This window comes from Bos taurus, chromosome 9 (genome assembly GCF_002263795.3).
Source record: "Bos taurus isolate L1 Dominette 01449 registration number 42190680 breed Hereford chromosome 9, ARS-UCD2.0, whole genome shotgun sequence".
NCBI lineage: Eukaryota > Metazoa > Chordata > Mammalia > Artiodactyla > Bovidae > Bos > Bos taurus.
In genome coordinates, this window is record NC_037336.1 from 49178492 (window position 1) to 49199135 (window position 20644).

General features: G+C 36.9%; 1 protein-coding gene across 1 annotated transcript in view; it reads left to right on the forward strand.

Annotated features, from left to right (window-relative positions):
* ASCC3 (activating signal cointegrator 1 complex subunit 3) overlaps positions 1–20644 on the forward strand; it is a 332797-nt gene that overhangs the window by 81469 nt on the left and 230684 nt on the right. Inside the window, exons 9-10 of the mRNA NM_001206118.2 lie at positions 7344–7544; positions 7990–8130. Coding sequence (NP_001193047.1) covers positions 7344–7544; positions 7990–8130 — 342 coding nt within the window. The remainder of the gene's footprint in view (positions 1–7343; positions 7545–7989; positions 8131–20644) is intronic.

Below are 20644 nucleotides of genomic sequence, written 5' to 3' on the forward strand. Positions count from 1 at the left end.
CAGGCTCCTCCATCCATGGGATTTGACAGGCAAGAGTACTGGAGTGGGGTGCCATTGCCTTCTCCCATTTGCTTAGTAGAAAATGCCTTATTCTTTGCCTCTAATTTTACTTCTGCTTTAAGCATCTAAAGTTTGTATATGTAATTATAATAATACTGGTTTGTGAATCCAGCCCTTGTTTATTCTAGAGAAGCAAGCCAAACCTAGCCAACTCAGACTTAAAACTGAGGTCCCAGCATGTTTTTGTTTTTTTTGTTTTTTGATTTTTTGGCCCTGTTGTGTGGCCTATGTGATCTTAATTCCCCAACCAGGAATCTAACCCATGCCCCTTGAACTTGGAGTGCAGAATCTTAACCACTGGACTGCCAGAGAGTTCCCTTTTACTGTCTTTTTGTGCATTGGGAATGTGACTCTTGCCACAGCACATTGGTGAAGGTGTTTCGGAAGGACATCTGACCTGCTGACTGTGCTGGTAGAAACCCACATGTGCAATCATGTTGATTTATCAGTGGAATTTGTTATTGTGCAGACAGACTTTTGTCTTTTAAAATTTCCTCTTGAGATTTTTTTCTTCAGTTTCCTCAGTAGTTAAGCCTTAGCTCAAACCTGGAAGTAAGGAGGATACCTTCCCCTTCCAAGAAGAGGATAGTACTCCTTTTTTCTAACACCCATTATGCCTTAAGTTCTCAATTAAAGGTGCTAGTGTTGCTATTATTCGTTTTTCTTTCCTTGTATTTTTCTCTTCAAGGCCAGTAATAGCTACTTATTTATCATTTTGTCATCAGGGAGTTCAGTGTATTTAGAAGATCCATCTGTTTATTTAATTGGATTTTTGGGGTTGTTGTCAAATGGACTATCTTCAGGATGAGAGAATTTTTAGAAATTGATACTTCAGGGCATATGGAGTATTTTTGGTTACTTTTTTAAATGATGTAAATGCATTCCTTTAAATAATATGAAAGGATTATGAATTATGCATTGTGATTTCTTACTGCTTTTTTTGTATGTAATGAAAATTGGCTCAGTTTCATATTAGACAATGACTAACTTACTTGATTTTCACAAAATCTTATAATCTCATTTCCTTCAAAGATTTAATAGAAGATTACTCTCCTGAGGTCTTTTGTTGCTAACACTTAATTTCCTCTACCCAGATTGCCTGGTTCAAAATGATTTAATATCATAAAACATTAAAACATATAACTCTCCAGTAAAGAGTAACTAATAATGACCATACACTGTCTTTCTTATCTCTTTTTTTCTTTTTACCCCTTATCTCTTAATTAACAGCATTCATTAATTTTTCAATGTGTTTTCAAGTAGGAGTACAAATTGGAAATTTGGGTTTTGGTAAAGATACAGAACTCTTCATATGACGTAATTTAAAACAGAGTGAATCAGTTACTTTTTATTAACATAAAACATTAAGTGTTTATCAGTTCAGTTCAGTTCAGTCGCTCAGTCGTGTCCGACTCTTTGCAACCCCATGAACCACAGCACGCCAGGCCTCCCTGTCCATCACCAACTCCCGGAGTCCACCCAAACCCATGTACATTGAGTCGGTGATGCCATCCAACCATCTCATCCTCTGTCGTCCCCTTCTCCTCCGGCCTTCAGTCTTTCCCAGCATCAGGGTCTTTTCTAATAAGTCAGCTCTTCGCATCAAGTGGCCAAAGTATTGGAGTTTCAGCTTCAACATCCGTCCTTCCAATGAACACTCAGTACTGATCTCCTTTAGGATGAACTGGTTGGATCTCCTTGCAGTCGAAGGTGTTTATAGCTGTTAAGAAAGAAATTATTACTATTTTTAATACATTAAGACAACATAGAGTAAATCCCTTTTTGTTTTTCCTCAAGATAGATATTTTTCTTATGTATAGAGAAAAGCATTTTTGTGAATCTGATTATAAAATCTGTTCTATAAAAAATATCTAAAATGTAATATCTAAATTTATAAAACAGAAGGTAAAATTCCTTTATAACCCCAGATCCAGTGAAACAGTTCGATATGTATCATTTCATAGTTTTTTGTATAACAGTTTCTATTTAATTAATTGTGTTACTGTTCTGTGGCATATTTTGTTTTCCCCTTTTAGGTGTGTTTGTTTGTAAGAATATATATCTTCCTCATCCTATTCAGGGTTTCCCAGGTGGCTCAGTGGTAAACAGTCCACCTGCCAAGCAGGAGATGCAGATTCAATCCTGGGTCAGGAAGATCACCTGGAGATGGAAATGGCCACCCACTCCAGTAATCTTGCTTGGGAAATCCCATGGGCAGAGGAGGCTGGCAGGCTATAGTCCATGGAATTGCAAGAGTCAGACACAACTTAGCAACTAAACAATAACATCCTCTATAACTACTGTAATTCATAAAGAATGCATCATGAATTGCTTGTCTCCTGTTTATGTACATTCAAATTGTATTAGCTTTTTCTTAAATTATAAATAATATTTTAGCAGATATCTTTGAGCTTAATCTGGCATTCTTGTTCAATTAGTTAACTTAGGTAAATTTTTTGGAAGTGGAATTTTTAGGCTAAATGATATGCAGATTTCTCAGTGTTGATCATTTAAAAGCAACGTGTATGATTTAAAAGCAATGATCATTTAAAAGCAATGTATATGAAGACATAAAAATTACAAGAATAATCCAGTTTTTAAAGTCTTAAACACCGAGATTAAAAACCTTCTTACTGTATTTTGCATTTATTTATTAGTATGGTCAATGTTTTTGTGACTTTATATTTTTATATTTTCTATCTATATATATTTTTATTTTTATAAAATTAAGTTATACTTGGTTTTAAAAGATCATTATAGGGAATAAAAGTGTAAAACATAATGACATCAGTAAACTTTATAAGTTTTTAACTTGGACTTTAAAATCTGAACTTGTTCCAGTCCTTGCTTTGCTACTTCTTGGCCGTTTGTCCTACAGCACAGTCTTCAATTTCTCCATGCCCAGTTTCCCTATCTTTAAAATAAGGATAATAAAAAAAGACCTACTTCATGGGTTTTCTTTGGATACTGAGAGAAATAATCCCCTTAAAGCTTATAAAGCAAAGCCTCATATGCAGTATGTGCTCAATAGAAATGCTAGCTAACTGGTACTATTATCATTAAATTAGTGAATAATTTACCTGCCAATTTAAATAATAAGGGATTTATTATCTCCTGGATTTATCTATAATTCAGGAGTATTAAAAGTAACATTTTAGGTTTTGTTTTGTAGCATACACATCTACAGATCTTGCCACAGATCATCGGTTTGGGGTTAGCAGTCAGTGAAGCAGTGTGCCAGGTCTTCGAAGGTTGTGGTGCATAGGTGTGTAGTAGTAGAGCTATCAGTTCAGTTCAGTTCAGTTCAGTCCAGTCACTCAGTTGTGTCCGATGATCACAGCACACCAGGCCTCCCTGTCCATCACCAACTCATGGAGTTCACTCAAACTCATGTCCATCGAGTTGCTGATGCCATCCAGCCGGTTGGGGCCTAAGTAACAAACTCTTGGTGGCCTAGGTTTATCTGCTCCACCTTTAGCTCTTCAAGACAGAATATAAGCCCTGATAGCTTGGCACTTGCTAGCTAGAGTTGGGTGCATGACCCACAAGTGGGAGGGTACATTTGAGATAACAGCAGAGTGTAATATAGGCTTTGCATATAATAAGAGATCTGGACTTTTGATGAAACCGTAGCATCTTGGGTGATATCCCTGATCTAATGTTATAGGTATTAGATACTGTAGGAAGAGAATCTGCTGTTTCTTCTATTCCTAAACTTGTGATAGAGAAAAGCCTTTGAGGAATTCAGCATATTAAGACCAAAAAAGAGAATGTTGAGGAAGACATTGAGAAGAGGGACATAGAACTTAATTTAAAGAAACTTCAGGAGGGTAATTCAATTTAACTTTATTTAAAAATTTTTAAGATTTTTTTGGCCATGCTGCACAAAATGTGGGATCTTAATTCCCCAACCAGGGAGCAAACCCATGTCCCCTGCATTGGGAGCACAGAGTCTTTATCACTGGATCATCAGGGAAGTCCTTCAGTTTTCCTTTTTCTCTCTGTAGGGTAGAACTCTAGGAATAGTGAGAAGAACTTTTTATATGAAATAGTTTTGCAGTACTTGAGAGCTCATTTAGGCATCACAACTTAATCAGACCCATCTTTAATTTTCTGGTTTTTTAAGGAAATCAGTTGTATATCCTTGTGCATGTCTGTTATCTTTTTCTTCTTCTGTAAGTATTATCACATTGTAAAAACTAGAAATCTTTAAATAGCAAAATATCTCTTTAATTTATCCTTGTACCCTGTCAGCCGAGATCCTTACTTCTTCTATCACTATATTAGATTGTGTATATCCTTCTAGAATGTCTACAAGAAAATATGAACATATTTTAATGTTAAATATTAAGCATATACAAATAGTAGATTCTTATTCCCTATTCCCTACTGCTGTCATCTTTAAAAAAAAAATTTATTGATGTATAGTTGCTTTCCTATCATCTTTGAGAAAAGTAGTATAATATTGCTGTGCATCTTGCTGTTTTCCATCTTAGTAAGCAGAATATATTCCATGGCTAATCAGTTTATAGTATGGAATATGGTTTGTAAGAAACATGAGAGCAATGGATTCCAGCATATAGAGCTTGGACTGACCGTACTGAGTTGTGAAATTTTGAGCCTAAGGCACATGCTATCTAAAACTGGAAGAAACTTAAACTTTGAAAATTATATATGTCTCTGGTATCTTTATGATTTTTCCTAAATATATGCTGAGATTGATGTTTACTGTTTAAAACTTAAGCTTATGATACATACACTAACTTGGGAGGGATGACATGATCCTGGCTTCGTCTTAGGTACCTAGTTAATGCATTTTAACTGGTAGTACCTACATTTCATTATTATAAACATTTAATGCAGTATGTTTCATGTACATTTTTGTTCTTCCAGGTAAATTGTATTATACAGAATATTTTTTAAAGATAAAACCTGCATTTGAGAGCAGTCTGTGTAGCTAGTGTTTGGTAAAATATATTAGAAACATACTTTCTGTGGATTTGCATATATGAGCCATGTCATTTCTGTGAGATTAGTAGTATGATGAATCCAAAATATGCATAGACAAATGGATTTAGGATGAAACTTGTAACATTTTCATCTACTGATTATAATGTTTTGAGAGTAGTAAAACTAAAAGGGAAAATGGTACTTATTTAGAATGACTATCTAAGCTAAACATAAAGCCTTTGTGATAAATTAGCCATGAGATACTCAGTTTTCTGTTTAAGAGCAAATATTAACATACTAAGAAAAATAATTACAGTTTAACTTTTTATACTCATTAGCATAAGAAGTCAATACATGAGTTAGAAGGATATTAAATATTTGGAAGCAATGATTTTTAGTGCCATTTAATTAGACATTAGTGGATGTTTGGTGTACAAATAAAATGATGAATATTATTATTACATAGTTTGAAATTTGAGTAAATTAGAGTTTTGATATAGTCACACTTTTCTTCCTCTTTAATCTTTAGTTTTCCTAAGATATTTGTGAATATAATTTGAATATTGTTCAAATACAAGAAATTCCTTGTGCATAATGAGCTTTAACTTAATTATCTCATGTTCCAGTAGCTCACAGAATTAATTTGAAGTACAATGAATCTTCTAGTGATATTTTTAAATAAAGTTATGGTTGCTGTCTCTGCACATTCCTTTTATTCTTTTACTGACAAGTTTATTCATGAAAATTATTTCATGGATTTTTCTAAATTTTAAATAAAAAACAAAAAGAAACTTGGGACAAGGGAGCAGAAAGTGAGCTGCTTAAAGTAATTTATAAATTTTTGTGGGTTTTTGGGGGTAACTTGCTTTTTCTCATCAGCATGGTATGTTACTAGTAAAGAGTGTATATATGAAACAATATTTTAAGGGTTCTTTTGCAGTGGTTTTGAATATAGAGTTCTCTACAGTAGTTCAGTCTTCTTAGTCTGGTTATGACCTCCTGTTCCATCTACATCATCTCTGCTGCCCCTTCCTCCCGTCTCTGTTATACCACTACTAATTTTTAACAAGTTCCAGATGTCTTTCTAATACTCTGTTCCTTCTGCCTGAAATAGCATTCTGCTTACTGAAACTCTCCCTCAGATGCCTCAGCACATAGTTTGTGTCTTTAATATAGACAGCTAAACTGATATAATATAATTCTATCACCTTTTCCCCCTTTAAACCACAAACTAATGTGTTGTAAGGATCATTTTAGATACTCTCTAACTTTTGTTAAGAGAAAGAATATCTATATAAGTCCTTCAATTCAGCTCAGTTCAGTTCAGTTGCTCAGCCGTGTCTGACACTTTGTGACCCCATGAACCGCAGCACGCCAGGCCTCCCTGTCCATCACCAACTCCCGGAGTTCACCCTGACTAACGTCCATCGAGTCAGTGATGCCATCCAGCCATCTCATCCTCTGTCGTCCCCTTCTCCTCCTGCCCCCAATCCCTCCCAGCATCAGAGTCTTTTCCAATGAGTCCACTCTTCGCATGAGGTGGCCAAAGTACTGGAGTTTCAGCCTTAGCATCATTCCCTCCAAAGAAATCCCAGGGCTGATCTTCAGAATGGACTGGTTGGATCTCCTTGCAGTCCAAGGGACTCTCAAGAGTCTTCTCCAACACCACAGTTCAAAAGCATCAATTCTTCGGCCCTCAGCTTTCTTCACAGTCCAACTCTCACATCCATACATGACCACTGGAAAAACCATAGCCTTGACTAGATGGACCTTTGTTGGCAAAGTAATGTCTCTGCTTTTCAATATGCTGTCTAGGTTGCTTTCTTCCAAGGAGTAAGTGTCTTTTAATTTCATGGCTGCAGTCACCATCTGCAGTGATTTTGGAGCCCCCCAAAATAAAATCTCTCACTGTTTCCATTGTTCCCCATCTATTTGCCATGAAGTGATGGGACTGGATGCCATGATCTTAGTTTTCTGAATGTTGAGCTTTAAGCTAACTTTTTGACCCTCCTCTTTCACTTTCATCAAGAGGCTCTTTAGTTCTTTTTCACTTTCTGCCATACGGGTGATGTCATCTGCATATCTGAGGTTATTGATATTTCTCCCAGCAATCTTGATCTCATCATATTTTTCAAATTTAGTGAGTTTCAATTCCCAGGTGCATTAGAATTATGCAGTAGTTGTGAGTTGTTCTCAACTGCATATAGCTTAGATACAGGATTTGAGAGACTAAGTCTTTCTTTTTAATTAAAAAAAGATGGCATTTAATGTTTTGTGTGGGACCTTCACATTTTTAGTTTATCGTGGATAATTTTTTTTTTTTTTCTTTTTAGATTGGACAGCTGGCTTTTAAAGGAATGAGGAGACTCAATAGAATCCAGTCAATTGTGTTTGAGACTGCCTACAACACCAATGAGAACATGCTGATTTGTGCCCCTACTGGAGCTGGAAAAACCAACATTGCGATGCTTACAGTTTTACATGAAATTCGCCAACATTTTCAGCAAGGTGTTATCAAAAAGAATGAATTTAAGGTAGGAACTAAATTGAACAACAGCTTTTTAAATTGTAAAATCTAAAATCATTTTGCAGTTGTATATATTGTCTGATATGTGGTAGTTTTTAAGGATATTATAAATGAAGTCATATAAAGAATGCTGCATGGTTTCCTTCGTTACTTTTAGGCAATACCTCTTTGTGTTATGAAAGTCCCACTATCCCTGTGAAAGCTATCAAAATGCACTTAGCTTTAAAGCACCAATTTTCAAAGTGATGATGCTATATAAACATTCCATAGTTCTTTGAACAGCTGTACACTTATACAACAAAGATAAGTATCTTTCATCTATCAGTATTAAGATTTTTCACCATAAGTGGCTAGAATCATGTGTCGTAATAAATATGACTTCAGTTGACTTCTTTGAAACAAATGGCATTGTAGTTTTACTCATTCATCAAGCTAGTGTTTCTTGGGCACAGATTGTATATGTTGCTCCAATGAAAGCCTTGGCAGCTGAAATGACAAATTACTTCAGCAAACGTCTGGAGCCACTGGGCATCGTTGTGAAAGAATTGACTGGTGACATGCAGTTGTCAAAAAATGAAATTTTACGAACTCAGGTATGTTGTATACTTAGATTTTTTTGTTGTTGTTTAATACTATCTTTTTTTTCCAGGTAGTTGTGAAAATTGTTAAACAACTGTTCCTTAAGTAACTATAAAATGTAATATGAATATTATGTGGTGAACTTCTTTTGTTTGTAACCACATCTTAGCATCTACAGAAGAGGTTTTTACTGGTGCTTTATTCTGTTATATCCCTTCTAATTTCCATAATTCTTGCTGTATCTTGAATATTGTTAGATTGCTAGTGTAGATATTTAAGTCATTGACAATAGATATTGAGCTTTTAAAACAATAGGCAGTGAGGATGTAGATAAGACCAGGCTTCAGTTTTAAGAGCAGGAAAATATATAGACCTTTAAATGATCCCATAGCATTCTAAACTATTCCATGAAGATTTAATGCACATAAAAAAGTTTTTAGTCATCCTTTTTTTCCCTGGTGGTTCAGAGGTTAAAGCATCTGCCTGCAATGTGGGAGACCAGAGTTCGATCCCTGGGTAGGGAAGATACCCTGGAGAAGGAAATGGCAACCCACTCCAGTGTTCTTGCCTGGAGAATCCTATGGAGGGAGAAGCCTGGTAGGCTACAGTCCACGGGGTCGCTAAGAGTCGGACACGACTGAGCTACTTCACTTTCACTTTTTTAGCAAATAGGATACCATTAAATCATACACTGTATATAGCACTGTGTTAAGTGAAATGTATGACAACTAAGGCATCTAAGATACAATCCCTGCCTGTGAAGATCTTATATTATGACTGAGTAAACAAAAACTACATTAGAATTGCAACTAGATTATCATTAATGGATGCATCATGTAAGTAAGGTGATGTTTATAGTGCTTTAAAAAATAAAATAATGTATAACCAAATATTAATGGGAGAATTCAGGGGAATTTAGTGGAAAATAGGTGATGAGGCTTTTGAAACAGTGAATAGGCATTGATTTAAAATGTGATTGGAGATTATCTTCAGGTCCTAAGGCTGCCATAACAAATTATCACAAGCTTTGTAGCTTAAATATCAGAAACTTAATTCTCTCACAGTTCTGGAGGTCAGAAGTCTGAAATCAGGGTGACGGTGGGATTTAGTTCCTTCTGGAGGCTCTGATACAGTATCCTTTTCACGTCTCTCTCCTAGTTTTTGGTGGCTGCGGGCAGTCCTTGGCATTCTATGGCCTGTACACACATCACTCCAGTCTCTGCCTGCTTCTCACATGGACACTTCTGCATATTTTTCCTCCTGCTTTTCTAAGAACAGTCTTTAGGACCTACCCTAATACATATGATCTTATCTGAAGGTCCTTACCTTCAGTATGTCCACAAAGATACTTTTTCTAAATAAGGTTAACTTCTGGGTAGATGTACATTTGGGGATGCAACAATCCAACCCAACAATGGGAATACTGGGTATAGTGAACCACATAGCAAAGACAGAAAATCAAGTTCCAGCTGAATGTATTTCGGACTTGATAAGGATAGAGTGCATTGTAATAAACATTTTGGTCAGTTTTGCCAGTTATTATTTTTACTTTTTGTCCACACCCTTCTTTTTTCATAGACACTCTTGAAAAAATCAAATCTTAATATTTGTATACAGGCATGTTCATATAGGGGCTTCCCTGGTGACTCAGTGGTAACGAATCCACCTGCCAATGCAGGAGATGCAGGTTTGGTCCCTGGCTCAGAAAGGTCTCCTGGAGAAGGAAATGGCAGCTCTCTCCAGGATTCCTGCCTGGGAAATCCCATGTGCAGAAGAGCCTGGCGGGCTACAGTCCATGCGGTCGCAAAAGAGTCAGACATGACTTAGTGACTAAACAGCAACAGTGTTCTGTAGTATTTTAAAAAATACATAGCAAAGATTAAGAAGAAGTTAAATATCTGTATGAATAGAAGACTAGTTGAACAGTATTTCACTTGATGAAGTAAAATATTCCTTAAAGTGATGTTTTCTGGGAATTTTTAATGATCTTAGAAATTAAAGTTAAGAAAAAAAATACAGAAACAATTCTTTATATTAATATAATTATCTATGCTATATAACAACCAAATCACTATCAGGAGGAATAATTACATTAATAGTAGTTATGTCTGGTTGTAGGATTATGGAAGATTTTTCCCCCAAGTTTTCTACCATAAGAATGTGTTAGTGTTATCATCTATAAAATATGCATAGTTTTCATTTTACTTTAGGCATTGTTTTATTTAGCATAATTATTTTTCTTCAGTTGTTTCATAACCTATCACTCAATACAAATGTAACACTGCAGTTCTATTGAGGAGAATGAGGCTCACTGAGGTAACAGTTCTTGCCTGGGGTCCCATTTCTAGTAAATCATGTAGAAAGAACTGGATTCCAGGTTTTCAGATTTCAAAGTCTGTGATGTTTCTGCTAAAATATGTCACTTTTGCCAACACAATTTATTGTTGTTGGTGGTGGTCTTGGTGATTTAAACCACCAGGATACCAAAGGAACTTGGTAGTATTTGAAAGAAAATCAGTAAAACAAGGGTATGGTATGTCCATGGAGGGAAAAAGTGGTACAATGAAAGTAAGGGAAGAAATTAAGTCAGTTTGTTTCTCTTTTGCTACTTGCAATTCTAGACTCATGAAATTTTCTGTAAATGTTAAATTTGGCTGTGGTAATCCTATCTAACTCACTGCTATGCCCCATCTAGGGCCTTTCCTCTGTATCTTTCTGCTCTAGTCTTTCTGCATACCAGTAACAGACTGGTGAAAAAAAACAAAAACAAAAACAATTCCCTGCATTGATTTGGTCATTCTCATTGCTATAGAAAGGCCACTCTCAAAATGGATATGGAGACACCCAGAATTTGCTGAGACTCCTCAGGGGAGCAAAGAGGTTAAAATGCATTTTTGTAACAATATTATGATGTTATTTTCTTTTACTCTCATTATCTCACAAGAATACAGTTGGCTTTCCAGCTACATAACATGTGATTTTCATCATCAATGACAGTTAATGGAATGAGTACTTTGTATTCGTGTGTTGTAAGGATCTCTTAGTTTCAATTTATAATATAAGACATATTGATAGATGTAATCCAGGAAAAAAAAGCTTTTTTGGAGCCTCAGTAGTTTTTAAGAGTGCAGAGGAGTCCCAAAGGCAAAACGTTTTAAGAACCACTACTTTAGGAGAAAGCTCCTTGTATATTACATTGGATTCTCTTCATAATCTTCATCCAGTCTAATCTTCAGCCTTTTTAATGATTTCCTAATATAGACTTCAGCAAGACTGTTCTTACTTTTTCTAAAATCACCTTACTCAACATTTTCTCAAATGAATTTTCTGGTTAGTAAGTTTCATCTTGCATTTTCTCTTTTTCGTATCTTCCTTTATCCATTGACATTTGTCTGAATCTTACCCTGAGTTCTAAAAAACTCAGTTTGAACTCTGTAAGTACCTTATTTCCTCTTGCCTGAGTCCTGTAACATCATTCATTTATATTCATAAAAAAATACCTAGTCCACCAAGCCCATGATTTTGGATCTGGTCTTAGAAATTTGGACCACTCTCAAATAAAATTTTGATTGCTAGTGCGCCATATTCAGTTGCATTACTAATGCTTATGAAAGAATATTTATGGAAAGAGATTATAACATTTGAATTCAAATTATGGACCAATCACTATAGTAAGTGCATATATACATTCTCACTAAGTCATTACAGTAACCTTATTGAGTAGTGCCTTCATTTCATACATACAGAAAGCAAAACTTGTCAAAATCTATCTCGATTTATGTATTATATTTTCAGAAGATTGATTACCATCTCTTTGTCTCTCGTTTGCTCATCTCCGTACTTCCCTAGATCTGCTCTGGATGCTTTGGCAATATTTGTTAACTCTGTAAGGGCAGGAACCGTGTGCTTGGCCACGGTAATAGTTTATCAGTGGCTTCCTATTTTATGCTTGCTTTTCATTCTCCTCCAGTGTACCCCTACTATCTGTGACAGTAATTTCTGTAGACCTGAAACTATATAGTTATTAGCCTCTTCCACCCTATCTTTCTATGTATTCTCACATTTGTACAGATTAATAGACTGCACTGCTGTCACCACCTTCGAGATTGGGCTGTAGAGAGAACAAAACAGGAATATTGCAGGGCATGCGGGAGAACAGACACACTCAACTTTTTTTGAATTTTTAATTTCCTGCTTTCCTTCCTTTTCCACTTTTAGAATTTTTAATAGCTTTTTAATGATTCCCATTGTATATTTCTTTTGGTAAGTAAGTTTCCCAATAACTTAAACAATTAAATATAATCTTAAATTTTCCCTGTCATTTTAAAAAGATGTTTTCAATGTCATTGGTTTATTTTATTTTACTTTAGCATGCGAAGGCAAATTGATCTCATTTTGCAAGCTCTCTGTTATGCTGTTCTGATCGTATTATTTCCTTGCTCATAAAATTTCATTGGCTCTTTATTGCTTATTGAATTAACCGCAACTACCTAGCTTGTTAAGAATCTTGTATAAATTAAATATAATGCGAGATGTAATCTGTTTTGTGGTTCACTAGGGATTGTCACGGAGAAGGCAATGGCACCCCACTCCAGTACTCTTGCCTGGAAAATCCCATGGACGGAAGAGCCTGAAAGGCTGCAGTGCATGGGGTCGCTGAGGGTCGGACACGACTGAGTGACTTCGCTTTCACTTTTCACTTTCATGCATTGGAGAAGGCAGTGGCACCCCATTCCAGTGTTCTTGCCTGGAGAATCCCAGGGACAGGGGAGCCTGGTGGGCTGCCATCTCTGGGGTCGCACAGAGTCGGACACGACTGAAGTGACTTAGCAGCAGGGATTGTCAATGGCAACCCACTCCAGTACTCTTGCCTGGAAAATCCCATGGACAGAGGAGCCTGGTAGGCTGTAGTCCATGGGGTTGCTAGGAGTCGGACACGACTGAACAACTTCACTTTCACTTTTCACTTTCATGCATGGGAGAAGGAAATGGCAACCCACTCCAGTGTTCTTGCCTGGAGAATCCCAGGGACAGGGGAGCCTGGTGGGCTGCCATCTCTGGGGTCGCACAGAGTCGGACACGACTGAAGCGACTTAGCAGCAGGGATTGTCAGGTCAAGCAGAGGTTATGATTTTATTGAGATTTGATATAAAATTTCCTTTTACAAGAGAGAATTGTATAGTTCTAAGATTTATTAGTCATGAGAAATAGTCTGTGTAGGGAACAGACACCTCTTTGTTGTTCAACTGAAGAGCAACTTTAAACAGTAAGGTTGTCATCAGTGAAAACATCAATCCACTTTTCAGAACTTATTTTTCATTATTCTATACCTACCATTAATTTCAAACTTCTCCCCTAAATGTATGCTTTATCAAGATAAATTGCTATTTTATAATATTCATTTGGCTTTTCAGTGATTCCATGGAGCAGTCACACTTTTTCTTACATTATTTCCTCAATTCAGATTATCCCTTCTGCATTCTTTCCTAATATCAGAGATGCAGTATTCTTTTGAATCTCAGTGAAAATGCTGGTCAGAAATTTTAGAAAAGGTTTCTCCTCTCCTTTTTCTCCTCTCCTATTTCTCTGGTGTTATCCAAAAGTTTCTGTTCATCAGGGCTGCCCTCCATCAGTACTTTGTTTAGAGAAAATATATAAAAGTATCTTTGGATCTTGAATGTTTTATTTTGTTTTGGGAGTGGGTTCTGCACCCTTTTTGCTGTCTCATTTTGAGCTTCTTCAACAACTGGTTGGGATATATAGAGGCCAAAGAAAGAAACCCTAGGGAACTCACTGCCATGTTATTTGTTGAATCCCGAGATCCCTCTTCACTTCTTCTTTCTGAATTTTAGAGTCTTCTGATGTCTGTTTCATATATTTTATCTAGGGCTTTTAAGGTAAGGTAAGGTAAGGTAAGGTAAGGTAAGGTGAAGTCACTCAGTCGTGTCCGACTCTGCGACCCCTCGGACTATTGCCTACCAGGCTCTTCCATCCATGGGATTTTCCAGGCAAGAGTACTGGGGTAGGTTGCCATTTCCCTCTCCAGAGGATCTTCCCCACCCAGGGATCAAACCCAGGTCTCCCGCGTTGTAGGCAGACGCTTTACCATCTGAGCCACCAGGGAAGTCTCTAGGGCTTTTAGGTGTAATAAATTATTGATGAGATGAAATGTGTCTAATCTGTCTTATCCAGCCAGACTTAAAATTACAAGAAGTTTGTTTTATTTTCTTGGAAACACTACATGCATACTTTGGAGATAGTGCCAGTTTGGTTCCAGATGACCACAATAAAGCAAATATTGCAATAAAGCAAGTCATGAATTTTTTGGTTTCCCAATTCATGTAAAAGTTATTTATACTGTACCTTAGCTGAGTTCATGTTCAGTAGCTCTGTGTCTTAAAAGATAATGTAATGTCTTAATTTTAAAATTAGTAACGCTAAAAAACGCTAGCTATCATCTGACAGTGCAGGGTTGCCACAAACCTTCACCATTTGTAAAAAAAAAACACAGTATCTGCAATGCACAGCAAGTGAGATACAGGGAAACGAGGAATGCCTATTCTTTAACCCAAGTTTATGAGATCTTTCTCCTATATTTTTCTTCTAGTAGAGTTAAAACTTGTTTTTCATATTTAAGTCTTGAGTCTCTGAATTTTAGTTGTTATATCTGTGAGGGCAGAATTCTAATTTTTTTTTTTTCTAACCTAAGAAAAGCCAACTATTTCATCATCACCTTTTTTATAAATTTTCCTGGTAAATTTGAAATGCCATCTTTATGATATTCAAAATTCTACTGTTGTGGCTATGACTGAATTTTCTGTTATTGCGTTCATGTTGTGTATCTCTAGCCTGGTCTTAGGCCTATGCTGTTTTAATTACTGTTATTTTAGAATAAGTCTTGAATATAAACAAATTCCACATTTTATTTTATTCTTATTTTTCAGAATAACTTTAGATGTTCTTCAACCTTTATTTGAGCATTTTCATTTTGAAATCAGACTCTAATTTAAAAGGATCTGTTGTGATTTTGCATTGAGTTTATGAATTAGTTTGGAGGAGAACTGACAGGTTTATCATGTCATCTCTCCATCCATGAGTATTGTATATATTCCACTTTTTAGGTCTTTTTTGCCCTTCAAAATGTTTTGTAATTTTCATTGTGGGTCTTCTATTAATACATCTCTTTTAAGATTTATTTCAGAGGATCTTGTAGTATCTTTTGCTGTCTTTTAAAATTTCTCTTATGTAATAGGTACCATTGGAGTTTAAGAACAGTATCAATTTCTGTATGTTTATATTACATGCTAACAGCTTATCTTAAATATCTTTGATTATCTGTTTCCATTGTTGTTTAGTCACTAAGTCATGTCTGATTCTTTTATGACCCCGTGGACTGTAGCCTGCCAGGCTCCTATGTCCATTGGATTTTCCAGCAAGAATATTGGAATGGGTTGCCATTTCCTTCTCCAGGGAATCTTCCAGACCCAAGGAGTGAACCCACGTCTCCTGCATTATAGGCAGATTCTTTACCCCTGATTACCAGGAAGCCTTGATCGATTGTCTCTGTTGATGGTGATATAATCTATAAATTACAGCAGTTTGGTCTCAATAACTTTGAGAGTAGTCATGCATTGGAGCAGGAAATGGCAACCCACTCCAGTGTTCTTGCCTGGACAATCCCAGGGACGGGGGAGCCTGGTGGGCTGCCGTCTATGGAGTCGCACAGAGTCAGACACGACTGGAGCAACTTAGCAGCAGCAGCAGCAGTCGCTGACCCTGATTTCTTTAGCTTAGTGTATGTGTGTTTGTGTTGCTTTAAGTAGTTCCTCTTATGTGTTTTTGAACTGAAGAGTGGAATTTATACCAGTTCATTCTGCTTTATTGAGTGAAAGTTAGAAAATTCACTGTTCTTATGGTAATGGACAAGACAATTAAAATGATCACAAAATAATGACTAAGATATAAGTGAGGGGTTACTAAAAAAGTTGATTTTTTTTTATTTTAGAAGTCCGGAGCCTCGATATATTTTGCAGAATTACTGAATTAAAAGTTGAAAACAGAACAATATTTTTATCTCTGAGAAGAAAAAATGTCGTAAAACAGAAAAGTAAAAGTAGTATAATGTTCAGAATTCAAAATCATTCTAATGTATTTTTCACTTGTGAGAAAGAGGTTTAACTATTATGACATTTGGAAACATCATTTGTCCTTTAAATTTGGCTAATTGAATATAAACACCCACTCAGAGCAAGTTTTAAACTACCAGTGTTTCTTTGATTAATGACAATTCCAGACCTTATTTTAAGGGGGAAATTCTTGATAAATTACCTTTGTGTCTCATTCAAGAAAAAAAAAAAAAAACAGGATTCTTTAAACATATGAATCTTAAATCTCCTGATGACATCTATAACATAAAATATTTTATTTTGTGTGCTCTTCCGTCTTCCATTTAGACATAATTCAAAAAATTTACTTTTAGTAACTTCACGTCTAAGGAATTCATTCATACTCTATTTATAATAAAAATAAATTACTCTTCTAATTGAATTAACTAGATCATTTTATAAAATTATCACTTGACCTAGTACTTTTAGACAGAAAATGTAAAATGTTTCGCGAAAGAATCCTAGATTTGAGTCATAACAAGGCTGGTGTTTTAAGGGACACATTTGAGGTATATGTAAAATCATCATTAAGTAGCTATTTACTGAATTATGAACTTGTATCTCCAAAAGTGTCTTAATCCTACATCTTCCTGAGGGTTCATTTGTTGTGCCTCTTTCAGTTCAGTTCAGTTGCTCAGTCGTGTCCGACTCTGCAATCCCATGAATCGTAGCACGCCAGGCCTCCCTGTCCATCACCAACTCCCAGAGTTCACTCATACTCAACGTCCATCGAGTCAGTGAGCCTTCCAGCCATCTCATCCTGTCGTCCCCTTCTCCTGCCCCCAATCCCTCCCAGCATCAGAGTCTTTTCCAATGATTCAACTCTTCGCATGAGGTGGCCAAAGTACTGGAGTTTCAGCTTTAGCATCATTCCTTCCAAAGAAATCCCAGGGCTGATCTCTTTCAGAATGGACTGGTTGGATCTCCTTGCAGTCCAAGGGACTCTCAAGAGTCTTCTCCAACACCACAGTTCAAAAGCATCAATTCTTCGGCACTCAGCTTTCTTCACAGTCCAACTCTCACATCCATACATGACCACTGGAAAAACCATAGCCTTGACTAGACGGACCTTTGTTGGCAAAGTAATGTTTCTGCTTTTGAATATGCTATCTAGGTTGGTCATAACTTTCCTTCCAAGGAGTAAGTGTCTTTTAATTTCATGGCTGCAGTCACCATCTGCAGTGATTTTGGAGCCCCCAAAAAATAAAGTCTGACACTGTTTCCACTGTTTCCCCATCTATTTCCCATGAAGTGATGTGCCTCTTTAGCAGTTTCAAAGTATCCATTTATTAAATTGCCTTAGCTGATTTTAAATTGGGTCTGGTTGGTCTGCATAGTAGATGAGAGAGAAGAGCTCTCTGTGGATTGCCTCTGTGGGCGTCAGGTGTCAAGAAGATGTTCAGTGCCTGGGGACAGACACTAATTGTGCTGCAAGCTACCCTGAAGTTTTGTATGTCCTGAAGGTAAATTTTGCTGTACACTTTTTCAGTGTTCAGTAGTTAGTATGAGGGTTTTGTGCTAAAGCTAAAACTGGGAACTTACCAACATTGTGATTTCAATAATTCTTTTATTTATTTTTGCTTGTTGTTGTTGCTCAGTTGCTCAGTTGTGTCCAACTCTTTGCAACCCCGTGGACTACAGCTTGCTAGGCTTCTCTGTCCTTCATCTCCTGGAGTTTGCTCAAACTCATGTCCATTGAGTCAGTGATGCCATCCAACCATCACATCCTCTGTCGTCCCCTTCTCCTCCTGCCTTCATTCTTTCCCAGCATCAGGGTCTTTTCCAATTATTCAGCTCTTCTCATCAGGTGGCCAAAGTATTGGAGCTTCAGTTTCAGCACCAGTCCTTCCAGTGAGTATTCAGGACTGATTTCCTTTAGGATTGACTAGTTTTATCTCCTTGCTGTCTAAGGGACTCTCAAGAGTCTTTTTCAAAGTTCAGAGGCATCAGTTCTTTGGTGCTCAGCCTTTTTTATTGTTCAGCTCTCACATCCATACATGACTACAGAAAAAACTATAGCTTTGACTTTGTAAGCATAGTAATGTCTCTGCTTTTTAATATGCTGTCTAGGTTGGTCATAGCTTTTCTTCCAAGGATCAAGTCTTATAATTTCATGGCTGCAGTTATCATCTGCAGTGATTTTTGGAGGCTGTGAAAATAAAGTCTGTCACTGTTTTCATTGTCTCTCCATCTATTTGCCATGAAATAATGGGACTGGATGCCATGATCTTAGAGTTTTGAATGTTGAGTTTTAAGCCAACTTTTTCACTTTCCTCTTTCACCTTCATCAGTTCAGTTCAGTCACTCAGTTGTGTCCGACTCTTTGCGACCCCATGAACTGCAGCACACCAGGCCTCCCTGTCCATCACCAACTTCCGGAGCCTGCCCAAACTCATGTACATTGAGTCGGTAATGCCATCCAACCATCTCATCCTCTGTCGTCCCCTTCTCCTCCTGCCTTCAGTCTTTCCCAGCATCAGGGTCTTTTCAAATGAGTCAGCTCTTCGCATCAAGTGGCCAAAGTATTGGAGTTTCAGCTTCAACATCAGTCCTTCCAATGAACACCCAGGACTGGTCTCCTTTAGGATGAACTGGTTGGATCTCCTTGCAGTCCAAGCGACTCTCAAGAGTCTTCTCCAATGCCACAATTCAAAAGCTTCAATTCTTCGGCACTCAGCTTTCTTTTTAGTCCAACTCTCACATCCATACATGACTACTGGAAAAAACATAGCCTTGACTAGACAGACCTTTGTTGACAAAGTAATGTCCCTGCTTTTTAACATGCTGTCTAGGTTGGTCATAACTTTTCTTTCAAAGAGTCTTTTAATTACATGACTGCAGTCATCATCTGCAGTGATTTTGGAGCCAGAAAAATAAAGTCTACCACTGTTTCCATTGTTCCCCATCTTTTTGCCATGAAGTGATGGGACTTCACTAACTAAGATGCCATGATCTTAGTTTTCTGAATGTTGAGTTTTAAGCCAACTCTTTCACTCTCCTCTTTCACTTTCATCAAGAGGCTCTTTAGTTCTTCACTTTCTACCATAAGGGTGGTGTCATCTGCATATCTGAGGTTATTGATATTTCTCCTGGCAATCTTGATTCCAGCTTGTGCTTCATCCAGCCCAGCATTTCACATGATGTACTTGGAATATATATAAGTTAAATAAGCTGGGTGACAATATACAGCCTTGACATACTCCTTTCCCAATTTTGAACCAATCCATTGTTCCATGTCTTGGTCTAACTTGTTTCTTGACCTGTTTACAGATTTCTTATGAGGCAGGAAAGGTAGTCTGGTATTCCCATCCCTTGAAGAATTTTCCACAGTTGTGATCTGCAATGTCAAAGGCTTTAGTGTAATCAATGAAGCAGAAGCAGATGTTTTTCTGGAATTCTATAGATTTTTCTATGATCCAACAGATGTTGGCAATTTGATCTCTAGTTCCTCTAAATCCAGCTTGTACATCTGGAAGTTCTCAGTTCATTTAGGCAACAAAAATGGGCTTTCCTGGTGGCGCTAGTGGTAAAGAACCCATCTGCATTGCAGGAGACATAAGAGATGTGGGTTCAATCCCTGGGTCTGGAAGACCCCCTGGAGGAGGGCATGGCAACCTATGCCAGTATTCTTGCCTGGAGAATCCCACGGACAGAGGAGCCTGGCAGGCCCCAGTTCATGGGGTCACAAAGAGTTGTACACAACTGAAGTGACTTAGCACACATGCAGGGAACATAAGTGAAAATGAGAGAAATAATTAAAAATTTTAACTTTTATTATACTCCATAACAGATTGTCCCAGTATATGTGTGGCAGTACAGTATTTTGGGGAGCTGCTGAGTGAAAGCCAGAACAGAATGAAAATTCTGTTCATTGTGGGTAGTGACTTGCAAAGTATGGTCAGATAGTCAGATGATCTGAACCCTGTAAGAGACTGATAATCCTACGTGTATAAGAAAAACTAAGATGCCTTGTAGCATTTTTCAAACTTAATGGAACATAGATCACTTCTTTCACAGAGCAATTATTATTAGAACTTGCTTGAGAAGTGCTACCCGTGAACATATTCACTGGTCTAGTGAAGTCATGTTCCAGGAAGAAAAGTTAGTTTTAAGATAGTTGATAGTTTTAAGATAGTTTTGATAGGTTTAAGAAATCAGCCTCAGGTAAATATTCTGGGTTGCTCTGGTCTTTGATTTAATGTATCTTGACCAAACCTGAATATGTTGAAAGTAGTCTGTTTTAAACCAAATTTTCTTTTCAATGTTTACAACTGCTTCAAATATTTTATGCATAATTATACTTTAAAAATTTTGTAATGTTGATATTTATATTCCAGAAAATTCTGTTCATTGTTAGTAGTGA